This window comes from Colletotrichum fioriniae (assembly GCF_027942845.1).
Source record: "Colletotrichum fioriniae strain IMI 355084 chromosome Unknown scaffold_4, whole genome shotgun sequence".
NCBI lineage: Eukaryota > Fungi > Ascomycota > Sordariomycetes > Glomerellales > Glomerellaceae > Colletotrichum > Colletotrichum fioriniae.
Window position 1 is genome coordinate 2,258,687 of NW_027076840.1, and position 26,034 is coordinate 2,284,720.

The 26,034-nt window shown below is 50.7% G+C and overlaps 7 protein-coding genes across 7 annotated transcripts; 5 read left to right on the forward strand and 2 right to left on the reverse strand.

Annotated features, from left to right (window-relative positions):
* Positions 1-1,365: 1,365 nt before the first annotated feature.
* Positions 1,366-3,016, forward strand: N0V96_004452 (uncharacterized protein; the record flags this gene model as incomplete). Its single annotated transcript, XM_065757115.1, has 6 exons — positions 1,366-1,416; positions 1,715-1,751; positions 1,815-1,882; positions 1,962-2,335; positions 2,396-2,463; positions 2,514-3,016. The coding sequence occupies 6 exons, from the start codon at positions 1,366-1,368 to the stop codon at positions 3,014-3,016; spliced, it is 1,101 nt and encodes a 366-aa protein (XP_065614328.1).
* A 902-nt stretch (positions 3,017-3,918) lies between these two features.
* On the forward strand, positions 3,919-5,434 carry N0V96_004453 (uncharacterized protein; the record flags this gene model as incomplete). Its single annotated transcript, XM_053188524.2, has 2 exons — positions 3,919-3,957; positions 4,193-5,434. The coding sequence occupies 2 exons, from the start codon at positions 3,919-3,921 to the stop codon at positions 5,432-5,434; spliced, it is 1,281 nt and encodes a 426-aa protein (XP_053054486.2).
* Positions 5,435-8,039: 2,605 nt separating this feature from the next.
* N0V96_004454 (uncharacterized protein) lies at positions 8,040-9,587 on the forward strand (the record flags this gene model as incomplete). The annotated part of the gene is made up of 3 exons (XM_053188525.1): positions 8,040-8,395; positions 8,456-8,736; positions 8,797-9,587. The coding sequence occupies 3 exons, from the start codon at positions 8,040-8,042 to the stop codon at positions 9,585-9,587; spliced, it is 1,428 nt and encodes a 475-aa protein (XP_053054487.1).
* Positions 9,588-9,866: 279 nt separating this feature from the next.
* On the reverse strand, positions 9,867-11,404 carry N0V96_004455 (uncharacterized protein; the record flags this gene model as incomplete). Its single annotated transcript, XM_065757116.1, has 3 exons — positions 9,867-10,463; positions 10,529-10,773; positions 10,831-11,404. The coding sequence occupies 3 exons, from the start codon at positions 11,402-11,404 to the stop codon at positions 9,867-9,869; spliced, it is 1,416 nt and encodes a 471-aa protein (XP_065614329.1).
* A 564-nt stretch (positions 11,405-11,968) lies between these two features.
* Positions 11,969-13,831, reverse strand: N0V96_004456 (uncharacterized protein; the record flags this gene model as incomplete). The annotated part of the gene is made up of 1 exon (XM_053188527.2): positions 11,969-13,831. The coding sequence occupies one exon, from the start codon at positions 13,829-13,831 to the stop codon at positions 11,969-11,971; it is 1,863 nt and encodes a 620-aa protein (XP_053054489.2).
* Positions 13,832-16,475: 2,644 nt separating this feature from the next.
* N0V96_004457 (uncharacterized protein) lies at positions 16,476-17,299 on the forward strand (the record flags this gene model as incomplete). Its single annotated transcript, XM_053188528.1, has 2 exons — positions 16,476-16,889; positions 16,955-17,299. The coding sequence occupies 2 exons, from the start codon at positions 16,476-16,478 to the stop codon at positions 17,297-17,299; spliced, it is 759 nt and encodes a 252-aa protein (XP_053054490.1).
* Positions 17,300-18,329: 1,030 nt separating this feature from the next.
* On the forward strand, positions 18,330-20,240 carry N0V96_004458 (uncharacterized protein; the record flags this gene model as incomplete). Its single annotated transcript, XM_053188529.1, has 1 exon — positions 18,330-20,240. One exon carries the CDS (start codon positions 18,330-18,332, stop codon positions 20,238-20,240), a length of 1,911 nt encoding a protein of 636 aa, XP_053054491.1.
* Between the last annotated feature and the right edge of the window lie 5,794 nt (positions 20,241-26,034).

Consider the following 26,034-nt stretch of genomic DNA (forward strand, 5'->3'; position numbering starts at 1 on the left):
CTTTGAGAACCTCAACTTTGAGCGAGAGGATATGACTTGTCATATTTCCGGATGTGGCTGCGGATAGCTCAATCAACTTCCCGCCTCCGGGTTACGTCAACATCCTGATTCTTTATCGCTTCTTCTTCAATGTCCGGGCCCGCGTTTGAGACTATCGCGTGGGGACTTTGACGTGATTCAACTCGATTGCTCCACAACCAACCCCATGTGAGGGCATCAGCGCGCGCGGACTTGAATCGCACGCGCTCTACACGTGGTTAGCCACATGGAGCCGAAATGTGATAGCGGGCGGGGTGGTTGTCAACTCGTGCGGGTGCATGAGGCAAAGGCAGGGCCGCTTGCGCCAGAGTGGATAGGTTTGTACAGTGCTGCTTGCAGCAAACCGCCAAAAACCACCACGAGATTTGAGTTTCTTTATATTGATCAAGCAATATGATCTGCCCATCCGTTTCTCAGCGACCCAGAGAGATGGCCGGAAAGGTTGCACGGGCTCACTAGACGGCATGTCAACTTGAAACCCCGACCCAGCGGACATCGGACGAACCAATGGACCTCGTTGCCGGCACCAGGGTTCATGATTCAGACTTGGATTCACCCTGCCTACCATAGTGGTCGCTCATGCCGAATTAAGCTGCGAGGCTCATAGCGTTTTGCCTTGTTCGGAGACTATTGCAACCCCAACTCAAGAATACTCGCGTGGGTCGAATCAATATCAGACGCTTTGCATGCATGTGTAGTATTTCTGGGCTCTCTGCCAAGATGCAGATGACAGACTCGCAGGGCTCGTGTACAAGATAACCTAGTCGGAAACAGACATTGACCAACGGTTTGCGGATATCCAAGGTCATTCGAATCTTGGATCCGGGCTGTCAAGTCCGTCCGAAGTACGATGATTCAATATACTTATCTCAAGGCCAAGCTCTACTCTGGTTCGACTTTCGTCTTATGCGTGCTTCCTGGAGACGCCGAAAGCCGCATTTAGGAACGATGCCCCGAGTCTCCCGAGACGTATATTCGGGCTGGATAACATTCTTCAGATAAACAAGACCTCAACTCGATAGGTCCCCAGTATTCTGGTTCCTCTACGTTTCACCTAACTATGAAGAACCACGTGCGGTGGTTGCTTGCACTGCTACCTTGGGTAGCAGGTACCGTCCTCGGCCAAGACATCACCAATGCAGCAACTTCTCCGTTGGAGCTTATGTCTCAGATCCCTCAATGCGCCGTAAGTGTTGATACCTTCAGCCTCTAGTCAACTTCATCTCATCCTATGGCAGGTCTCTTGTGTTACGACAGCGTTCTTCAGCTCAGGATGCGGACTGGATAACATCGCCTCATGTGTTTGCACCAACGTCACCCTCCTAGATGGATTATCCGGATGCGTGCAGACATCGTGTACATGGCAAGATCAGCTTTGTGAGTTCTCAGCCTGAGGTACCTGGCTTGGGTTTCACTGATGATTTCTAGCATTGTCTTACATGACAGATGACCTGTGCCGTCCTTACCCCCACCCATCTCGAGACACCGAAATTAAGTTGGTTGTTGCGGTGTTGGCTGTGATAACCTTTCCGATTGTGATATTGAGATTGGTTTCAAGATGGATTATAGCCAGCCGCTTAGAGCTTGATGATTGGATGACCATAGTCACTGCCGTAAGTTTGATGGATGCCCCAACTATTTTCTACTGGTCCTCGGCAACTGACAATTACCCTAGGCTATACTAGCCACTACTCTTGGTTGCGTAGTTGCGAGTAAGTATTCCATGCTGTGATCTTCAACGCTTTGGAATCAACTCAGTAACTGACTTTGCGCAGCTGCGGATCTTGGTTTCGGGCTTCATTACTGGAACGTGAATCCAGAAAATGCCCAGAAAATCCTTCAAGTAAGTCGAACACAGAGGCCGAACAGTGGAAATCTTTGTGCATCTACTCAGGTCAATGTGACTAATGGATTAATCCTAGCTCTACTACGCGGTGCAAATGCTTTACGTTGTTGTCCTGATTCTGGCGAAGCTGTCCATCATCGCCCTCTTCGCCCGCGTATTCCCCGATCGAAAATTTCAAATCATCAACAAACTAGTATTTGTTTTCCTTGTTGGCCATGGACTGGTCTTTCTCTTTGTCATCATGTTTGAATGCACACCCATCGCTGGAATTTGGGATCGGACCCTCGAGCGAAAGTGCGTCAACGTCAACGCCGTTGCTATGGCCAGCGCCATTCTCAGCATCGTTGAGGATATCGTCATTTTTGCTATGCCCATCCAACAACTGAGCAGGCTCCAATTGGGTTTCAAGAAGAAGATTGCGGTTGGCTTCATGCTGAGTCTAGGATCATTGTAAGTTTCCATGTCTGTATTGAACATCTGGATCATTCAGCTGACTCATTTCTTCCTCAGCGCATGCATCACTTCAATTGTGCGACTACGCTGGCTCGTATTGTTTGCTGAGTCTTATGACACCACATGTTAGTTCAAGCGCTAGACTATATCCCAAGCAGAGAACTGACATCGCCAGGGGATAACGTCGATGTGGTGACATGGAGCATGGCCGAGATCTCGTGCGCCTTAATGTGCGGTAGTCTTCCTGCACTACGACCCCTTCTCAAGAAGATTCCCGGGCTTCTCACGACCATACGAGGCACGAGGCCGACGGTTGAAGTTAAGGAAACTTTGAACAGGGCAAACAGCCGGCTTTCATTCGGAGACAAGAAGCCTGTTGTTCCAGCTCCCGTCATCACGTCTGGACATCGATCCGTACCGTCCCCTGAGCCCTCTCCCTCAGAGGACTCATTCATGATCAAGGTTCATATTTCGGAGCATCTCGACCCGAGAATGAAGCCACTGCCACCGGCGCCATTGCAGCCGCTTAGTTACCAGCCCCCGTGGAGAGATAGCGCCACATTGCAGGCTCCTAGGACCCCGATGACCCCGATGAGCATTAGGAGTTTCCGAAGAGAGGCAAATGCAGAGTACGAGTTAGACTTGAGAGGTGTCGTTAATACGAAGACCTGGATGTAGAACGCGAGCATGACTTAGAGATACCCATTTGATACATAAGGATAGAGGTTGATACCCCAGTTTTGACATAGAAGTTATCTTACATTAAATAGAACATCAATTTCGTTAGAAACAGTTGTCTCAGTTGTCTCAATTGTCTTTAAGTGCCGAAATTCGAGAAAGAAGTCGAAGTTTCTCACCATCCTGCTCAACACAGAACTAGACGCGAAAGCGATATTTCGGATAGCATCTGTGATAAAACCTTCATGTCTTTCGCGCCAACTCCGCGGAAAACCGTCAATTGTGTTCATTTTGCGGCAGGATTCAAGAGGTCCATGAAGACCTAATTCTAGGTAAGGTAGCTCGGGCCTTAAGTTCAATGGGTGAAGATATCTTGCTGTCATATCTGATATGAGAAGTCAAAGCCTACTTGAAACAACGTCATTGGATCTATTCATTCAACTCCCACACTCCAAGCCGAACAGCAACCTGCAGCAAGTTGCAAAAAGAAAAGTTCCAATCGATGAGATCTTGAAGAACAGGGATTCATCCCATCGGCAGAGTAAGTGCCGCTCGGCCAATCAAACCGGATCAATTCTCGGATCAAATACGATAAATCATCCGAGATCCCGAGAGCGAGGCCGTGGGACCCACGTGCGGGGAGGCTGCCGAACAGCTCTGAGCAAGTCCCGTCGAGATTCTGCAATTCTTCCATCTCTGTGAGGCGCTGGATTATGTGTCGACTAACTCAATGCTGAACCCCGGCTACCCCAAACTGATGCCAAGCGACGTCATATGCGGAATGCGCTCGTAGGAATGGACGAGGCCGTCCCACTCGAGCTACCGTCCCATACCTAGCCGCTACGGAGTACTCAGCCTAACCGAATCTACGCTCGACGAGCGCCGCCCCACGATCGCGAACCATGAACGAGGGCCATGACGAGACCGGCCCGACAGCATCAGTATGCACGGCGTCGGACAAACACACGAGCAGTAGTGGATGCTGCTGCGGGACGTGTCGCAAGAACAAGAGAAGATCTCATAAGAAGTCTCGCAATGGGTGCCACAATTGTAAAAGGAGAAAAGTCAAGGCGTGTCTCTCCAGATTCCTCGCGAAGTTGAATCGCTGTTCACTCACGCATTACGCGCAATTGGACTTTGAATAGTAACCAAGACTGACTGTAATGGACCTGCCAGTGCGACGAGACCAAGCCCGAATGTGGCAACTGTCTGAGATTCTCGATGCACTGCGACTTCGCCCCTCCGCCCACGAACCTACTCACCCAATCTCCTACCGACCTGTCGCCACCGGGGCCGCCACCGGCACCGCGGAAACGGGGCCGTCCTCGAAAGGATTGGGACGCCGTCCGGAAGTTACCGACACCGACTGCCTCCGAATCCGATGCGACCAAGACACCGCGTACGCCGGCCCCTACGATGTCTGCCGAGCCCTCCTTCTCCTCCATCGCTCCTGCGGTATTGAACCGGGACGATCTCGAACTCCTACACCACTACATGTGCCATACAGCAATTACGCTCGGAGAAGCACGTGTGTGGCGAGAGTATGTCCCCCGACTAGGCTTCCAACATCCATACGTCTTTCACATGGTTCTGGCGGTATCAGCACAGCACCTGGCCAGACTCCGGCCATCAGAAGCCACACGCTACGAGACCCTAGCAGAGCGGCACTCCACAAGTGCATTGCCAGCGATCACGAACCTCATGCCGAATATCAACACAGACAACTGTCAAGCGCTTTACCATACCACTGTGCTCGTCTGCCTCTCGACGTTTGCGAAGAAGCCAAGCCCAGGGCATCTGTTGGTCGTGGCAGAGGACGGCGAGGTCCCTTGGTGGGGTTTACTCCGAGGCGTCCGCATAGTCGTCCAGAAGATGGGCATACAGGCCATCATCGCGGGCTGGGAGGACGGAAACATATCTTTCGAACACACCTGGACTCAATGTCCACCACTGCCCGACCCCGTGCACAAAATGGTGTTATGGGAGCAACGGTTCGAAGAGCTCGCCGATCTAGTAGCCACAACGCCTGAGCCGGAACGGCAAATGTACACGAGCTCACTCGACTTGCTCAAGGACTGCTATAAGCAAACGTTTGGCACCGAAGCTGAGCCGGAGGCGCACGTCCAGGGCCGATTTGAGGTCGTAATGCGCTGGCTGTATAGCATGAGCGACGACTTCGTCATACGCATTCAGCATCGGGAAGCGCTGTCCCTGATCTTGTTAGGGCACTTCAATGTTTTGGTCCAAACCCTCGAACATTTCTGGTTCATACAAGGCTGGTCGGAGCATCTCATGAAGGGGCTCTTCCTTACTCTACCATCTCAGTACGCTCAATGGCTTCAATGGCCAGCTGAGCAGATCAAGAAGCCGGGGTCCATCGATCACGGCGTACTTTCAGTTCAAAAGATGATTGATTGATGCTATACCTACTTTACGTATCACACAACACTATCTAACGTATCGATGCTCGTTATCGGCCAAGCGCGGCGGTCTATTGGGCTACAGTCAGCGAGCCCTCATCAGCCTCTCGGCGACCGTCCGATAGCACTTCTCCAAGGATGCGAGAGCGCCAGGCCCGATCAGCATCGACCCCATCGAAGGAAGAGCAGGTGACCAGACGAATGCATCGAGGATAGGGTGCAGGCTGGGTTCTCTGCACCGCTTCTGGTCCATATTGCGGCGTCTGCTTTCGACGACAGAGATTGGTGCCGGAGTCGTGCAACAGTTTGTTGGTTCAAGAGATGGCGCGTGCATGATCTTGCGCGTCCGATCCTGCAATTGCTCGTCTCGTCAAGGTAGGTTGAACACTTCTCGTGGAGGTCTTTGTAACTGACAAGTAACGACTCCAGCGCGAATTACGAGCAACACTACGCCGCGGATTGAAGACTGGGGTTTGAAGGATCCAGGATGCCAATCTTGTCGTTGGCAAACCTGGTTGTTGGTACCGCGGTCATGGGTAGACTGCTCCAAGCGTGCTCACACCGCTTCGAAGTCCCCATCGGAATCAGGGGCAGCGTCGCAGGTTGCTGCGCCTCTTCCAATGGCGAGGCGTCTTGTCCTACCTCGACCCAGCGACTCGGAATCGATGGGTATGGGACCAGCGGAGCACAGATCCAGGGACACGGAGCAAATCGGCCTTTGGTGGATCGGATTCAAGCAAGGGTGTGGCAATCATCCTACTGGGCATCCATGTCGAAACAATCGAAACGAGTGGTTGGTTTATGTAATTCGTGTGGTAGAGAGATGGAGGGCAGGGCAGATGTTTCCCCCCGTCGTTGGGAACACCACCCCGCGTCGAAGCATTAGAAGCAGCCAAAATGGCGACGGCCGGAACAGCAGAGATCCAGTCCGCTTGGCCACTAGTAGTAGGCCTGCACAAACGCGCCCTTCACACGGCCGTTTCTGCCAGGGGAATACAGTTTCTGACCGCTACTCTGCCGAAACCCCGGGTTGGAGGACTCTCTCACATCTCCAGAATCCGTGCAACTGCTCCTACTCTTCTGCGACTTTGCGATCACCCTTCGTGATGGTCAGGTCGTCAACCCTGATCCAAGATCGCCCGCATGAACCCCTTGTCACGAGACCGTAGGCTCGGAACAGGAATCCATCGGCTGTTCCACATAGAGAGTGTTCGTCCATTGAGAACTCCCGTAAAAAACCTTAAATCAGGCGGTGAAGAAGTCTATCATCGTTCTCTTGAAGCTTGCCGATGCAACGCTGGCCTTTCCACCTAGTAGAATATCCGTAGAAGCATTCCAGACTCCTGGTCCCTGGATGAGTCTAGCGCTATTGAGCTAATTCTCCGAGGGCACGTCCATAGGATCACCAGTTAAACGACCCTGGACGATGATCTAGGGCTCATTGTGGCTCGATTTGAAGTAATTGCACTAGTTTCAGAGTTTCCAAATTCGTGGTAGAAAAGATCGAAATCCTTTTGCGTGTTGTTCGGGTACATGTAGTCGTGGGTTTCTTTGATGCAAGCGCGGACGGTTGGCTCCCAGACCTCCCCTTCGACGCCAAGCGAGTGCGCAAGTTGCCAGAGCAAATCAATACTCGTTCTTTCACGACCAATCACAAAGAGACTATTCAGAAACAATATTGAACAGTCTTTGCATATCAAAAACGCTGAGTTGAACATCGTTACTGGGTTCAAGCTACCCACGTAGTGAGATCCGATGCCAAAATCCCGTCCCATACCACCCTTGAAGCCATGTCGAACGACCACAACCCACCCAAATCGCCTCAAAACGATTGGAAATCAATCCGCAGCTTCAAGCAACATGTTTGCTTTATTTTGGACCCCTTTCACATTCTCAATTGCGACCAACGGCACTTGTTGGCGGTGGCGGACGGGGCCGGGATGCCCTGATCGCAATTGCGATCGAAGATTGCTTCTTAGTCGTAAGCCGCCCCGTTGAGCCATGTATCGACTCCCTCTTCTTCTCTCATTCTGAATTCACATTCAAGAGTGTTCTCAAGTTGTTCACGACTCTTTCTTGTCTTTTCCCATCATCTAGAATCCGGTATTTGCGCGTTTGTGTGTAGTTCCGGGTTGATGGCTGCTCTCTATGTCTATCTGACTTGAACCGAATGGTGCTCAACAACACGCCAAAGAGGTGAGTTATCCCCAATCGGGTGTAAGCCGGACCATATCCTTGGCCATGGAACTACGCTAGAATCATTGAGAGTTGAACTAACTTTGGCGATTTGGTCGATGGTAGATCTACAAGATCGCAGGGTCATTTTACTCGGCAGCAACAGCCCTCATTTTCACTCGGCTCGGTTGTCAGCAGCGACCCAAAGTACATTGGACCAAGCAACAGACTCACAGAAGCCTGGGTTCGGGAGCAGCAAGCCACATTTCCGGCAAACCTCATCAAGCTCTCCGAGCAAGGATTCAAAACGGAGGCCAAAGTCACTGAACATCGTGTTCAGCGCATTTACCAAATAGGAGAAGAGGTCACAGAGAACCTCGCAGCGTTTCAGGAGCCAAGAAAACCACACTTTTGGCCATCTAGCAATCATGGGCGAGAACAGCAAGCGAGTCCGGCAGCGAAGCCGTGAGTCTGTCGCTCACGGCAAGTCCAGCCAGGTCTTGGAGGTCAAGCGACCCAAACTTAGCACCAATGTGCCTGTCGATGTCATCCAACAACCTACTCCCCAGTCACCAATGGGCTGGTCTAGCATGAAGGACTTCCTCATGACGGAGCTCAGGAGGGAGATGGGGCTACCCCTGCACCGTCACCAATCCAAGGACAATGTCGACGAGAAGAGCGTCAACTTGGCCTGCCCTCTTTTTATCAAAAACCCGGCAGCTTTCACTCATGTCCGAAACTCCTGTACTGATGGAAACATCAAGGGTGGGATCGGTAAATTGATGTGAGTTTATGACCCCTGTCCAAGTCATGCAGGTATGGCGTACTGACTTACCCAACCCAGCGAGCACATCAAGCGAGTTCATCTGAGAAGTGACAAGCAGTGCCATCACTGTGGAGCCCGATTCGGCTCAAAGCCAGCAGAATCCAAGTCATCGCACTCGCGCAGTTGTACTAAGGTGTGGTCGCCTCATGAACCCCCATTGCTCTCGGAGGACCAACAACGTGTTCTGGAGAACATTTCGGTGCGAGCAAGTGGGCAATCGCTTGACTACAAGTATCGCCACAAGCTTTTGATGAAGCTTTACCCCGGTCAGGAGGACTGGGCGAAGAAAGTGGAGATTTGTGAGTTGATTCAAGTGCACTTACAAGTAGTTGACATAGCAAGCTAACTCAATGGCACAGACCACGACGCCTATTCTCCCTGTCTTTTGCCTACGCAGCTCATGTTTGATGCGATGGAAAAGGCTGTGGATAGATGGGAAAGGGGGTACGCCACGCACTACGACTCTGACGGAAGCGATGCGGACTCGGAGAGGTCTCGCGAGTACCGGAGACTCTCCGGGTCCAGCCCGAGTGCATCATCAACAGATGCCTCGAGCGCATACCCTTCTGCGAGCTCCGGTGGATACAGCCGCACTATTGGAAACGGCAACGGATACAGCTCGCATACTTATCACAACTCTGGCTACCAAGACCAGAACTGGGGCATGGACAACATGTCTCTTGCCACAGGCTCTACACAACACGTTACAACGTCTGGTGTCACCTCATCACACGACTCTCGGAAGACCCGATCGAAGAGTCGGCCCGTCGAGGCCAACTACGCGGGCATGCAGCTCCCAGCTGACTACCAAACTTACTCCCACTCCGGCACAGTGGACGACTTTGACAACCTCGACGCCTCAGGCTTTGAGGCTTTTGAGCCCGTTTTTGACGTCGTATCAACTGTGCCATCCGACTACCACTCTTACACTATGGACACTGACCAAGTCCTCCCCTTTGACTACCCTACTCAAGGTCACTACTCAAAAGACACAATCAACCCCAAGGATATACACAATACTCTGATCGGAATGGGATCGGCGACAATGCCGAGGTATCTCATGGATAACGAAGAAGATTCTGGTATCATACTGCAGGATACTCAAGAATATTTGGGCTTTGCTGGTCAAGCTAGGAGGTCTCATAGATAGGAGGGGGATTGGGCTACACTTACGACGCTTACGACGGAATGATGCATAATGTCACGGAACTGACTGGGTTGGGCGCAACGGCTAAACGGGGCCGTATTTTACTATGTATGAGTGGCAAACTAGTATTTTGCTATCGTAATCTCTACATCTTCCTTCTTCTTCATATTCTGTTTGAATCCTACGCCTTCGCTTATGTCATCGCACTGCTCTGTCGCTCGCCCAAGCTTCAGCTGACGCCATATGTGCGTGTTTTGAGCCCCTGAATCCGTCACCTAAGAATTAGAGATTCCAAGCTAGAACCACGATTGAGCCGAGGATGAAAGACATCCTTAAGTCCATTCCAAGTTGACCAGCTCCTGATCCTGGCGTAGCTGTCGTCGAGGTAGTCGAGGTCGGCGAAGATCCTCCTGACGTGCCGCTAGGAGAGCTGCCAGAGCTTCCGCCACTTGCAGCAGCCCCAACGATCGGTGCCTTGGAATCCTTGATGAGTAGATTGGAAATAGCAGCTAGAACGCTCAGTCCTTCACCAATGCCCGTAGTGTTGTCGGCCGTCATGGGGTCGACAAATTTGCCGCTGGTCCAATAGAAGCCGCAGCGATTGTTGACCTCCGAATTTTCAGGCTCGCATTGGTTGACTGCAGCTTCAGCAGAAGTTTTTAAGACCGGAAGCCACGTGTCTGCCAGGAAAGGGGCGAGTTGAGTGGCTGACGACAGCCACCGATGCACAAATCCTTTGAAGAAAAGGGCGTCGGTGGGACAGCGACCCTCGGCTGATTCGCAAGCCGATTCAAAAATGACGCCGTCAGGAAAGAAGTCTTTCAACAAAGTATCAGAGAGACCCACGGCACGGTCACGCCAGATTTCGGAGCCGTTTGTCTACAACGATATTAGTCATATGATTCTCTGAGTCTCGAGCCTTATGCTCGGATAGGAAGGCTTACATTGTTGTACATGAACGCTGCACCTTGAATGAGCATGGCTGGCGTATACGACCACTGGGCTTTGCTGATATTGGTGCAGTTATTCTCTGCAAGTGCCCCGTCATACACCTTCCAGTTACTGGTGTCAACAAAGCCGACTCCAGTGAGCCAGTCCCATCTCTTATTAGAGTATTCCGAGTAAGTTGTATTGCCAGTAAACCGAGCAAGCCGAGCTCCTAAATTGAAGAAACACGCGTTGGAGGCCGCTGCATAAAGTTAGCTTTAACTGTATTTAATCTTATCAAAGAAACACCATAACTCACTATGCTTCCATTCATAACCATTATTGGAAAAGGGAATCTGCCAGCGAAGGCCACCATTGCAGGTTTCATCATAGCGATCAGGCGATGCTTGAGTCGTCCACACATTCTCCGCAAGATTGATCCACTTGACTTTTCCATTCACCTCGGGAAACCCATACTCGGCAGCCATGAGAGCAGCCGTGCCCCAGAAACACTGATCCTCATTTCCAAGGCTAGCTGTCTGATTTGGGGGCATGTAATCGTCGTTGGGTCCAACCTGGAACTGTAGTGCCTTGCTAACTGTAGCCGCATAGCTGTCGTCCCCTGTCAAGTGCCAGTAGTCGAGATAGGTGGCGAAGAAACTGCCACTCAAGTACCACCAGTATTGGTTCTTGCCCTCGGACGACCATGGTAGTATTCCCGGAGTCTCTCCAGGCTCGTCGCCTTTGTAGAACGTCATAAGGTCCTTAGCAAGCGACTTTGATGACTCCTTGATGCCGTCTGGGCTGCTGATATCAAGTTCTGCGACGACGTTGGGGAGGTGACCCAGAAGCAGAAGAGCCCCTGAGAGGGTTGGAAAGATTGAGGATCGCATGATGCAATTGCGCAAATAGAGTCTTGATATGGTGAAGTCAAGTTGAATATCTCCACGCGATGATCGAGGCCAGCTAGAATATCAACGAGTGTAGGCAAGTGAGTCGGAAAAGCGCGTTTAAGGTCACAGGGAACCAACCTCCCTGCGGACTAAGGTAGTTGGGTATTTGACGTTTCCCCTCGTATTCCGGTGAGAAAGACAGTGACATCAGCAAGGACATCACTACCTACGACAAGACTCGAAGTCGCATAGATGAAAGGAAGAAAGTGAAGCTGAAATATTCTCGCGGAGTTCCACGTATCGCTTCCATTAAAGTCGGGCGCTGTTTACCCCTGCTGTGCCGCATCGGCTAGCCCCCTTCGATCGAAATCCCCTTGGCAGCACCAGCACTAGGCCTGTTATGTCAATAAGTAAGCTGCTGCCTTGCTTGTAGTTATTTGGCGATTACTGATGACTATAGCAACTCTGATTCAAGTACGGTCTCTACTCAGAACTTGAAGTTGACGTAACTCCGATGCTATGCTAGATGCCGTTCGCTAACTTCACATCTACTTCTATCATCAATTATTTAGCTGGTTCCTTGCCTTCAACTTGCGAACCTGCCTGCTCAGGGATCTTCTCTGTTTCTTTCTCGTTGACCGGAGGACTTTGGGGTTGGCCGCTAGCGACTTTGGTATTCCTTCCGACAGCCCCTTTGGCCTTCTTAATTTCCTTTCCGTCAGATTTCTCATTGGCTACTTCACTGTCAGACTCCGAAGCCAGTGCCTTAAGCGCCTTCATCTTGAGGGCTTTCTTCTTCCTCGCCTTCCGCTCGCTTGCCGCTTTCTTCCGCCGCTGCGCTTCATCCATCGCAGCTTTCTCTTCTACGACCCATGCAGCAATACTCTTGACGGCCTGTTCCGGTGCATTTCGGTGATTGAGCAGGAATCCCTGCAATTGCGCCGGGGTAAATATGTCGTCAGGGACATGAGAGCTGAATCCTTCTGCCAATTCGTCGAATTCCGAATTTTGCTTCCTCAGAGCTTCGTCATCTTTGTCCGTTAGGAGAGTCTCGGTTGACAAGTGAGGTCGATACATGCGCTCAAACATTCCCTTGGCGCTTCCCTTTGAGATGTTTCCTAGATAGATCATTCTATCGATGCGCCCTGGTCTTACGAGTGCTCTATCAAGTTTGTGAGCCACATTAGACGTCATCAAGACGATGCGGCCTTCTTGGGACGCAACTCCATCCAAGACGTTCAGAAGACCTGACAAAGTGCAGCGGCATCGCCCGAAAGACCTTGCGCTACTAGCGCTGCTGTCGCTGTCTTCCGATGACGAATCGTCCGGCTCGAACTTCTTGCGATGCTGAATTCCAATCGCGTCGATGTCCTCCAGCAAAACGATGCATTTCGGCGGCAGCGCGGTGAACAGGTTCTCCAAGTCGTTGTCATCCCTAATGCTGGGGATATGGAGTAGGTAGAGCTCAAGATTGAAGTAGCTTGCTAGTGCAAGAGAAAGAGACGTCTTGCCTGTACCGGGCGGTCCGTAGAAGAGGTAGCCTCTCCGGTACGGAATCCCTCTTTCCGTGTAGAACTTCCTGGTTTTCTGGTTGAGATACGTCTCGATATCATTGACAAGCTCAGTCTTCGTCTTCTCGTCAAAGTGCACGGTTTCTAATGGTCTTATCGGTCGGAGGATAGTGGTGTCCCAACTCTCCTGATTGTACTGGTTCTTTGTTGCTCTCACCGTGATGAAAGCTTCGCGCTGCTTGTCCGCAAAAAGCCGACAATTGTTCAGGAAGTCTTTGACAGGTTGGACAGCGCGCCCCAAGCGCATCACAACGAGCGGCTCATCGCCCTCCGGGGCAGCAGAGTATTCATCAGGAACACCGGTGTAGGCAGAGCCGACGCGAACCGTAGACACTCTTCGGACCATGAAAAACCCTCCCTCATAGATAAACCAGGTAGTGCCGAAGGTTGGCAAATACTGCACTGGTACCCTCTTCTCATGGTGGAGGTCATCTCGTTCGATGGGCTTTCGATAATACCACGCCTCATTCTGGATAACTTCGGTTCGAGCTGTCAAGACACGTGTACCTTGACGAGTGAGGACGTGTGCTCCTAGCCAGTTGAGAACTTCTCTGTTAAGTTTGTCGTTACTCCCGATTGAGATGGAAGCGGTGAAGAAACGGGTAATCCACCAGTAGATTTGAGTCCCCAGCTTCTGAATGCCCGTCAACGCCCTTGGCAATTCCCCTCCCAGTGTTATCAGGAGGATGATTGTGGTGATGTCGAGTTTGAGCCAAGTTGTAAAGAATTTGAAGCCTGGTGCAGTACGTTCCAAAAAGTCGTTGAGTCCCTGGTATAACTTTTGGGACGTTGCATCAGTAGCTCCAGTAGCGCTGGTGAGTAGAGAGGCTTTGGTGAGCCTAAAGAGTTCGCTCATGTTTACTTTCCAACCGTAATTGAGCAGTAAAATTCCGATGATGATAACAAATTGGGTGCCAGCCTTGGCTTTAAGAGTCTTTGACAATGTCTTGTGCGGCAACGTACTTTATGGAGCCGCATGAAGCTTCAGGCAGAAACGAGGCTGACTGGGTCGTCTCACCGATGTCCGCTTACCCTGGAACTCAACTGAAATCGGTATGCGGCGCTAGCCAAATGGATCCAAGAATCAGCGTGACGCATGACGGAATGTGGCATAGTCCAATTCGCTGATTCTAGATCGAAAGCTGACGCCGCTTATTGGAGCCAATCGTTGGATGGAAGCGCCTTGATCTGTGACACAGTGAGACAGTCAGTCTTGGCTGCGGCTTTGCTCACAAGATCGTGCATATGCACTCATGATTGTGTTCATGTCGTAACAACCGATAACCGTTCCCACCAGAATGGTAAATTGTACCATTGTCATAGGTAAGGTGGGCAGGTTTGCACTGTTAAACGAGTTTTGGCATTGTCGATAAGTTTATACGCATGAGTTGGGATATTTTCGTCTTTGAGAGTACCCATGAGACGAAGTCATCTTGACAAATTGGCGAAGTCAGGAAGTACTCTATTGGCCAACTACATCCTCAAAAGCGTAGAAATCTCCACTCATTCTTGGTCAAGATGCAGCAACTAAGTTTGACATGGCTCCTCGTAGGACATTCTCAATGCATCTCTTCGCCTATATATAGCCGTGGATATCCTGAATCGTCTTATGACGTTCAGGCTCGGGGCTTTGTTCTTGACTATGAGCCAAATCAACAAGTCAGTGCTTACTTTGCTAGTTGTCAATACCTTGCTTGTTGTTTTACATTTGTGAGTCATGTTTGAGGCTGGACAGGCTTCAGATCATCTGCATCATGTCGCATAACTCTTAAGCATTAGTTTAGTACGACTAGTGTTCAGTAAATGTTTGTAAGTTCATCAGATAGCACAGATCTTTGAGGTTTTCGTGAAGGTTTTCGCATGTGGTCACAAACTTGGTTTCGCGGCTTAGACGTTAAGCCAATGAACGTAGTGTGTGTGCCAGACTACACAGTGGAACTAAAGTCAGATCTACGATGACTCGAGGTCTCCGCCCGCCCGCCTTTCTGCCTAGCAGGAAACGCAAAAGTCTGCCACCGCAAGGCGGAGTGAGATTATTGGTCATTGTCTACTAGAGTCCTCTCGCGAGTGACCACTTCGTCGGTAATATCTAACCATTTTGAGGATGACCTGCGTCACACTCAGCCCTATTCCTTCCCGAAAGGCTCGTCAGCACCCGTGCCACTTGATTACAGTAGCTTAGGGTAAACCGGATGCGGACAATTCAAAGATGTCAGCCTTCGTCAAACTCGCTCAGCTATGCGTTCTGCTTACAGTCGCATGAAAAGTTTGCGACCAAAACTACATGAAGGCGGCACTGGGACGATGCTGACTACTCCTAGACCTTCTCAATGACGTTAGAGGTCATTCTGACTATCTCCAAGTAGACCAACGGCAACAATGTTCGTTGCGAATCAATACTATGTCTTTGATGATGGCTGATGACGCGCGCAACTTCCGGCCATGAGTAGCCTCGTAGAACTTGCTGCCTCGTGGAGTATCCTTTTTCTCATGAGTTCGATACGATGGTCGATCATGTGGCCTCTATCAACGGGAGAAGGAATAATACTCTTAACCTTCCAGATTTCGCGACAGCGGCCAACGTGACGTGAGTTAGCTAGGTAATTTCATAACAAAGACATTCTAAACGAAAGAGGCAGCGAGCAACGGCGATGTCAGCTTTCGGGCGTTGTGAATTGAACAGTGCTTCTGCCCAACGTCACCCCAACAAAGACAGACCCAGGTCATTGATCGTCGCGCAACCCCTCCATCACTACCCTGCTTCCGAAGACCCTCTCGTTTTACACGTGGACTGAGGGTCAAACATTCCAAAGAAAGCCTGCAAAATGACACAAGGGTCGCCTATTACGACGCTGTTGTCAGAAATCGTTGCGGAAGTCAACTTGGCAAGGCAATCATCGGAATTGTCCCCAGTCAAGGACTCCTGAAAAAGAGAAGTCCCAGGGAAAGTCGTTCGGGAACACTATCCCTGAAGCCCCCTCTTGACGTGCGCACGCACCTCTTGACAAGACCCCTATCAATCTGAATTCGGCCCATTACTGGACAATGCGACCTCATTGGGAATTGCCGCTAAAGAATGCTCCGCATTGAGTGCGACGCAATGAAGCTCATGAGTCGCTCGACCCGCACGCAGCTTCGTAGCTCTCGCGAGAGATGTGGCAGTTGCCGTACGTTAGTGGACTCTTTCCAGGGTTTCCCGAGTTCCGGGTTGGGATTCCGGAGAGCTAAAGGCGTGCTAACGGCGCGTCTTTCAGGGATATCACCGGGGCCGCAAGGTTACCGTTTTACAAAGGAGAGGGGAAAGGATGGATTGCGGTGAGGCGAGGGGCAGACGCGATTTGAGCGTCGGCTCCAACGATCATATATCACTCATATTTAATAACATGGCGACTTCTTCCCTCTGCCCGTCAATGATTCAAGCTTTCGACTTTTCTGGAAATTCCCCTGCCGAGCTCACCATCCTCGCTTAACTCTTCAACACAACCCACACACAACCAATCATGTCTACCACCAAGCCCACTTTCGTCCTCGCACCTGGTGCGTGGCACAAGGAAACCTGCTACTCGCCTGCTCAGCAACTCCTCGAGTCTCGCGGCTACCCTGTTGAGGCCGTTGAGTACCCTTCTGTCGGCGCTGAGCCCCCCACCAAGGGCCTCACAGACGACGCCAACGCCGTCAGAGCTGTCCTCCAGAGACTCGCCGATGAGGGCAAGGAGATTGTTCTCGTTGTGCACTCCTACGGTGGCCTTGTCGGAGCCAACGCCGTCGAGGGTCTTGGCTACAAGCAGCGCGCTAAGGAGGGCAAGAAGGGTGGTGTCATCACTTTCGTCTACCTCACCGCCTTCGTTGTGCCCAAGGGCAAGTGCATCAGAGAGATGCTTGGTGGCCAGTTTCTCCCGTGGATGAAGTTCGAGGTAAGATGACGCTGAAAGATTTTGCGCAAGTTTATGCTGCATTCCCGATACTTACACTTTTATAGGGCAACTACGTCTACGCCCAGACTCCCGAGGAGGTCTTCTACCACGATGTTGAGCCCGAGACTCGCGCCAAGGCTATCGAGCAGCTGCAGCACCAGTCTGCCCAGGTCTTCGACGATGTTGTGACCTACGAGCCGTGGCACGAGATTGACTCCATGTTCTTCTTCTGCGACGAGGACAAGGCAATTCCCCTCGCCGTTCAGCAGGGTATGGCCACTCTTCTCGGCCCTACTGCCATTACCTACTCTTCTAAGGCCTCCCACTCCCCCTTCCTATCCCAGCCAAGCGACGTCGCTGAGGGCTTGGAGCTTGCTGCCAAGGTCGGACAGGAGAGAGTCAGGGCTTAGAGTTTGATAAATTTCGCCATTCATGTAGAGAGCTCGGCATATTAGATATCCTGTAAAATTGACGATTCATGACCACATCCTCCATTGTTACCGGTGACATGGCCATGAAGGGTTTCCCGACTGAGTGTGAAGGCCAAGTATGAGCCTCAAAAGTGATCACATGAAACTCTAAGCGCCCCAATTTTAGTCTTCATTCTCTCGTAGATCTTGTTATATTGTAAAATCGTTCGACTCCGAATGGCTCACAGCAAATGATTTTGCTCAGTGAAAGCCCAGATACCCAGAGTCTTCCATCTCCACGTAGAGTCGCAATGTAACCTCGAACGCGGATGAGGCCAAGCACATTCCTCGGCGAATGTACCAGGTCAGAGAGGTCGTCTTGACTCATGTCGGGCTCTGGTGACCAGGTCTTTACAGTTTGGCGTCCGTCAAACCGCTGGCACTCGCTTCGGGCCGTCCCAAGCAGCAGGGTCCCACTCCTGCCCATATCGTCATGTACGACATGAGAAGCTTAGATGAACACCCACGTTTCCTGCGTCCGAGCGTGCTGCAATGGTACCTTGCCTCACGAGAATTGGCGGGATCACTGTGGTCGGAGCCAGACTAGGAGCTTGAGTCACAACCCCATTTGTCTCATGGGTCCTGCTTATTTTTTCGGGTGGCTATCCTGAGAAGTCCCTAAGCCCAGCCTTAAGTGCGCTATACAAGCATGGATGCACAAGAGTGTTCCCCAGTTCATTCAACTTGCACGAATTTCACCTTCCTGGTAGAAAAAGTATATGTATAATGAAGACTATTGAAGGCTGAGCTCCTATGTAGTAGCCGTTTGTGGCTGTATGCCGCCACGTGTCAGCCTAGTCAGCCTAGCATGACGTGAGATCCCTCTCCAAGAAGGCGGGGGACAGGCACGTCAGGCTGAATGCAACGAGAATTGCATCCCAGGGTTTATTCTCCGTAGAAATTTGTACAAATCACGGACGTTAGCCAAATCCCGCCGCCTTTCTTCAAATCTTTCCAACGGCAACCAAATATGAACACGCAGCAGGGCCCGAAAGAGGCCGGCCTATACAGCCCTCTCAAGACCAACCAAGTCCGACTCCTGCGGCTGAATCCAGACCCCGCCTCAGATGAAGTGGGCAGTCTAGAAGTAGTGGAATTGCGCGATGCTTCTCCATATTACGCCGTTAGTCATAGCTGGACGAGCCAGCACAGCTACCGGGACGTCCTCATAAACAGCCGAGTCGTCACACTTGGAGCTGATCTCGCCGCCTGCGTTCACAGGCTCTCGCAACTGGCAGGAAGCAACTCCGAGCTCGACCCTCCCGTCCGTCACATCTGGATCGATAGCATCTGCATCGATCAGTCCAATCTCGCCGAGCGCGAATCCCAAGTCTCCCTCATGGGACAGCTGTATCGCGGCGCCATCAGAACGCTTATCTGGCTCGGTCCCGAGTCGAGCGACTGTTATGGTGCGTGGGAGCTGCTGGACAGCATATACCGCGTCTTTAGGCAGCAGAATCCTGGAGCCACGGAGCCGAGTGACATACCAACCTGCATGTACCGTCCCTCTGCACATGAAGCCTCCGGTCTGCCGCCGTGGGAAGACTTTCGGTGGTCGCATCTCAAGAACCTCATGGCAAGACGGTGGTTTTCTAGGATCTGGGTCGTTCAGGAGGTCGCCTTGTCGACGCTGGATCCCATCTTCCTCCATGGGGAGCAGTATTTCCCCTGGAGTCACTTTGGCTGGGCGGCGGCCTGGCTGCGCAAAAATGGCTACATGCGTCTCTCTCAAGTGCCCGAGAAGCTACGCAATATCGACACCATGGCTAACCTCCAGCGGGCGCAGACGTTGTGGCCCCTTGACGCACTAGTCTCGATCACGCAGGTCAAATTCAACGCCAGCGACCAGAGGGACAAGATCTACGGACTCATGGGACTTGCTCGCGAATGTCAGGATCTGGCTACTATACCTCCCGAGTTGAGACCAGACTATCAAATTGATGTGACGGATGTATACCTGAGGGTTGGGCGATATATGCTGAAACAGAGTCGGTCACTTGCGTTCTTGAACCGAGGACGCTGTGTCGATGGCAGCATTACCAGAAGACAGCGGGAGATGAGTCTAGATATACCTTCGTGGTGCCCCGACTGGAGCGATTTGAAGAATCCCAACGAAGGCATCGCTACAACTCTCTCATGGGTGCATGTCGGAGACAAGTCCAGCCCAGCCAGACTCGGTTTCCTTGAACAGTTCTCTGCAGCCTCAGGGCTTGAACTTGAGATCCGTCACGAAGACGACCCGCGGGTACTCTCACTCATGGGTATCAGAGTGTGCACAGTTGAGGTGGCTGTGCCGTTTGGCGTCAATCCTTCTCGCAAGGTTGATCCCGAGCAGCCTTTTACAGAACAGATGATGCGTATCTTGTCAGAGGCGCTGAAGACACTCAAGAAGGATTCCATACCCACCTGGACGAGACACTTTGTCAGCGCCACTACGGTCAAGCAGCATTCATTTGTCGGCCGGGACTGGGAGCAGTCTGTCGCGGACGGCGCGGCCTATATCCATCATCTGCTCCTAAACGACGTATCACTTTTGTCCTTGTGCGTAGAGCAGAGCGGGGATTCGAATGCTCTTTTCGTACTCCAGGAACTATCTTCCGGTGGGGCTGCAGACTACTACAAGAGCCTAGTTCACAACTATGGTTTTGATAGGGCCTTCTTGGTTACTGCAGACGGAAGGATGGGCATTGGTCCATCGAATACTCGGCAGGGAGATGCTGTTGTGGTGCTTGCGGGCGGTGATGTGCCGTACTGTGTGCGCAAGGAGGGAGACTACTGGCTTTTGGTGGGCGAGTCGTGTGTACAGGGTCTGATGAAGGGTGAGGCTATAAAGGCAGTGAACCACGGTTTATTGGTCAAAGAGAGAATGCATTTTAAGTAGTGTGAACGGGTAGATAACGTAATTGATTCACGAGCGTCGCAGTATTCCCTCCTACGCATACCTTTTCACTTCAACAATCAAATCTTCATCACCAAGCGTGTCATAACCAAGTGACAAGTCAAGAACCCTTTGGCATGATACTGGATTACAGGACCGATTTGGGTGCATCCCAATGTTTTGGTTCGGGAAAGGAGACAACCGAATCTTCCATCTTCATACCAATTTGCCACCTTCCAAGCCCAGGCCAAAAGTTCTCGTGTTCCCCGATGATGCGGCCGTTCTCATCAGCTTGTCGGATATCGAACCAACCTAGACTCGTCTTCTTGGAGCTTTGGCCTGGCGCAATGCTGCACCAGCGATCGGTCCCTGGTAGTTCCCCCTGGCTTCCACTTCCCTCGGGCAATGGGGGCTGAACAAGAGTTGCATCCACACCGACGTACTTTAGAATGTCAAGAGAGAGGGGGAAAGACGGCACATATGGCATAGGCTTGAATGTGGCTTGGAACAGCGCCGTGGTGCTTGCCGTCGACTCTTTGATGTCACCGGATGTGTCGTGAGGGAACACTCTCACAGAAGTGCCGCCATCTGAATTTGTTTCCCAGTCGAAGGTTGCTAGATGTTTAGGAATGTTCCAATCTTCCTTTGTGTGAGCAACAAGCATAGTGGTGTGGGAAATAACACAGAAATCTCACTTTTTCGCCCATTCCAGCATGTGTACTTTTGAGAAACGTAAATCCTTGTGATTCTTGCATTCTTCTTTTTGATGCGCTTGCCGTTCTCCTCAACCGTGTACTCATGAAATCCCGGACTCAAGATCAGTTCGTCATAGGGACCGACTGGACTTTCAGTGTAACGGATGATCTGGATCATGCTGATCCCTCCAAGAGGGCGACTACCATCTGGGCGTATAAATGGAGAATTCGCTTCGAGTGGAGAGTACGTGATTGTTGGAGGATGTTCTGCCTGCTTTCTGGGTACCCAGAAGCTGAAGACGTAGACGTCGCCCTTGAGCTTCCATGGTGCAGGGACAGGGGTGATTTCGCTTAACATCATGACGACACGAGCTTTCCTGCCGTGGGCTTTCGGGGGTTATGAGTAAGCCAACAATGATAGAATTTGACAAGACGCCGCTGCTAGAGTGGAGAGAAATGGGAAGACTGGATGTAATGGATAGAATATCTAGGCGTGACTAGGAACGTTAAAGAAGAGAACACTCAAAGCTGGGAAGAGTAAAGACGAGCAGCTTGCCGGCGCAAGAACGGGCTTCGACTATTTGTGGGGAGTAGAATGCCCTGGCAACACTTTCTGTCCCCAGCCCCCAGCCTAGGACAATCGTGGCATGTTGCATCTACCTATCCATTGTTGAGGCTAGACTATTCGTAGTGTAGTCGAATCCCTTCTTGCGGGGTTAAGCTCCGGGCCGCAATCACAAGGGGCCTCGGTGCTTGGCGTTACACCGGCGATTGAATTGCCTTCTTCGGAAGAGGTAAGGAACCATCTGATAATTTCTAGTATGCCAATAGCGAACTAGGAAATCTCGTCAAGTCTTCGAAGCGCGCTTTTCATCGTTTTTTTCTCTCTTGTTGTTTTGTTCCTAAATTGGGGTCTCCCTTATCTAGGTACCTCACATAAAACTACCTTTAACCACCGGAATAAATGCGTTCTCTTCATAGTCAACCACTTGCATTTTGGAGCATGAAGGTTTCTCTAGTGATCCGAGACGTAGGCCTTCTTGAAACCCTTCCCCTCCACCATGGGTGGATGACAAACAGACTTAAAAGTCACTTAAATACGTGATCAAATCAGACAAATTGGCGACATTGTCTCTTCAGCAGGGACACCTTCGCCTTGCATGAAGTCTTGCAAGTAGCTTCCATTCAATACTGTTAGTAAGTAATCAAGTAGGTGTCAACTTCATACAAGCTTAGGAAATAACTTACCATTCACCTACTAGACTGTATGTGCGTCTCGAATCTTCATCGCTCCTTGACTTATCCCTCGTCTTCTCCCGCAAGCAGAAGAGAACACGGCTACCAGCAAAAATGCCAACGACATCGCCGGCTTTTGCCGGGTTATCAGCCAGCCCCATGCGACTCTTCTCAGAAATGAAGAAGACTCTTCCAGCTAATGCGCTGTAAAGAGCGTCATTATAGGTTTTCGCAGCTCCATGCATTCCCGAAGACTCTTGGTTGGTCATCGAAAAATACCAGGCATCCCAGAACTTGTCAGCTTCACGTTGGCCGAGAACCGTCGCCTCGTGACGCGGCCCTCTTTCCCTGACGCGGGATCCCACCAAGGTTCTTCGGAATGAGTCGACTATCGATATAGCCATCTGGCTCTCTTTTGGGAATGCATGCGCCCGTTCTAGTACCTGAGCTTGGATTGTCATGATCTGGTCAAAGACCAAACCCGGTTTCCTGAACATCTTAGGGTCAAATGAGACTGCCCACTCAATCTTATCCACAACCTTGCCTTGCAAGTGTAGCTCGTCTCCTTCAAATTTAGCTGAAGGCTTACCCCCATCACCTCCAGCTGTATAGTCATTCTGCCATAGCAGAATCCTCTGGCCTCGTTGCACGGTCCAGTCAGGACACCAGGTTGGCAGGTCCGGCATGCAGCTCTCTGTCCTGTTGTGATGGCAGAGAATCTCGAGAGTTCCTGACGAGGCGATGGAGGCTTTGACTACATCTATGAATAGGTCTCTAACATGGCGGTTGTAGTCCGGTTGCAGCATCGAGACCTCTCCGATTAGATGGAACAAGCTGTATACCTTATCTCTGGGGTCTGAAGCTTTGAAACTCCGAAACCTGTAGAGAAGACTGAGCGGGTCTCTTTTAGGGGCGCGTTTGGACGGTTCCGAATGGCTACCCTGGTAGTCTTTGCGTGCTGTCATCAGATGACTTATCGGTGTCGACGCGATTTCTCTCATAAAATATTCCTGTCCGCGCGGTAGAGCTGCGTTGAATCTGACGTCTACCAGGGTCCGCAGTGCTTCGGAAAAGGATTCACCAGACCACTGAAGGTTACCACAGACGAAAGCAACTTCGGTCGCAACTGAGAACTCTTGGATAACCCAGGCTCTGCTCCACCACGGACTGCCCATTAAGCTTTGTAGAGCCCGCTTCGTGGGCTGAGCATCCTTGGTGAATAGTAAAGCCGTAACGTGTCGATGGCCAAGCCCTAAGCCTTCTTCTGCTAAGGTCTGTATCAGTTCGACAGCGTGGTGAGTATCAGTCGTCCCCTCGCCTAGGAACACAATGACCTTCGAAGCATATTTGTACACTGACCACATCCTCTTGACCTGAAGATTGACTTCGAGGCGATCCTGTTGATTGATGCATACTGCATCAATCCACAACAAGCGATCTTCTTTTGCCAACCGCAGACGACGTAAAGCCGTTTCGAGATTTTTAGTGATCTTGTATGGCTGTCCATCTAGAAGAATCTCGACTTTTTTCGTTGTGTCGCCCCATGCGTATGATAAGGCCTCATAGCTGTGCTGGATTTGTCCCAATATAGATGGCTTCAATTTGCAAATGATCGGCTGAGATCCATCGCCTGCGCGCAACTGAACGCATCGGAGAGCATAGGCGAACTCCTGTGGTGCAGATCCTTCTGGTTCAGCATCCTTCAACGTCGAGAATAGGGCCATTGTTGGGCTATGCTGTCGGAAGGCGAGGAGGCCAAAGGTATAAAGTTGACGGGTGCATGTAGAATGAGGGTAATGTAGCGATCATACCCGATGCATAAAGCGCGGCAGACTTCTCTTGGCCGGTAGCCAGGCGATGTTGAAAAGAGAAACGTGAAGGAGGGGAAAGGAGTGCCGTGTATTGACCAGGGCTTAGCGTCTCTTCCCAATTGGCTCGTCGGAGTCGAATGGTCAGCGTCGCTAGGCCCCTTGGTAGGCGGCGCCACCCAGAAGTTCAGCTATCATTTCAATTGTAATTAGAGCGATGCAGCCTTTATCGACGACCTGAATATGAGAAGGACCTGGGAATATCTTAAATTAACAACAGGATCTCCTGAGTTCAGGGATTTTGGCATTTGGATACTTTATGATGTCGAACTTCTTGATACTCCACCCAGCATAAATTTATGTGTTCTGCTTAGACTTGATTTTGTTCTCCAGTGTCCTTTCACTTGACTTGAACATAACATTAGTACTTGAAACTCAGCCAAGCCGGCATTCTAAGTAAAACAGTTTCTCATTGTGTCATCTGCAAATTGAAGATCTTGTCGTCTTTCAGTCCTTAAATAAGAGTGCGCAGAATGTTATTGAAATTAGTCCGAAGAGTTTGGACTTCCGTATCCCTGAATCGTGCTCTCTTGCCCGACTACTCAGAGCTTGGAGAATGGTTCAGAGGCGAGATGCTTTTGAGAAACCCTTTGGAAGTTAAAAAAAAGACCTTCGCAATATTTACTGTTCTGTATGCTATTTCCCTATTTCAATACTTGACGTGGGTAGATGTGCGTCGCAAACGATATCTCATATATTTTCCAATGTTTCGTGTAGAAATCCGGGGACTTGCGTAAAGAATGAGAACAGGAGCGCCACAAAATAGGAAATGCAATCACAAAGCAGCAGTGATAGGTAGAGGAAGCGTCAAGATCAGGCACAGAATGATGAGAAACAACCGGCCACGTAGTATCGCCTTGAAACTCATCAACGCATGCTAAGAGCCGTTGATCTCATCTTGTCATCTCCAAAACTCAATCACTCGCACTCGACGGATACATGTTAAGGAATAGGAAAGGAAATGGAGCGTTGTCAGAGGTATGATTCATCATTGCCTTTTAGGAAAGAAGTACGTACATAAATATTCTTGTCATCTAGCAGTTGATGGGATATGTGGTTCTAGGCCGACGTAAATATCGAGCAGGTCTCATAATTCGCCTCTTGTTCGTAATCAATCAAAAGGCACGGAGAGCGTCCCAAATTCATTTCGAATCCTCCGATGCCGCAGTGCGCACCACACGCGCCTGAACACTTTCCAAGACAGCCATTACTAGGAGCCCACAGGACGTAATCAGAGCTATACTTCTCCTCGAACGCGATAACGAGAACTTGCAAGATGGACCCTGCACTTCTTCATTCATAACTGGTTTGACCGCGTCATAATCTGGTGCCTTGTCACCAGATCAACCCACAGTCGATTCGGGCTCGGCCACGAATTTCCAAGTTTATCCGCAAGCCAAGGCACCGCGTATTCCGAAACATGACTTTGACGGCTAAGTCGGCTTATTTTGGTCGAAAGGGCGCGCGGCACACAGCCTCTTATTACTACGCAACCAATATCCATGCTTCACGTAAAGCCGCGGATTCCTGAAGGAGGGGCAACTGGGTCTGGACTCTACGTTCTTGAGTCATGTACTCGTAGGGCTGCCACGCTGCTGGAGCTGTCAGTCCAAACATTATTAAAGTTTATCTCGGTATGGTTTAAATTATCGGCATCGTGTAAGCGACTTGTACCATTGCTAAGAATAACAGCATCAACAGCCAGCAGTGAGCCCTAGGCACGTAGGCAAGCTTCCTCGCGATTTCGCTCGTTAACATGGCGCAAAGTTCTCCTGAAAGTAGATTGATCAACTAAACTTTACGCCAAGACGGGAAAGTTGATATGGCAGCTATGGCTGCAGTTCATCGGCCACTGAAGCCTGACAGAAGGCTTGTTCCCTTGTCTCATAAGGTAGGAATTCTATATATTCTAGCAACCAAATATGATCTGTTCCACGTCGATTGCAAATGTTCATCGCTCACTATTCTTTGACACTCATTCAATCTTTACCTTCGCTC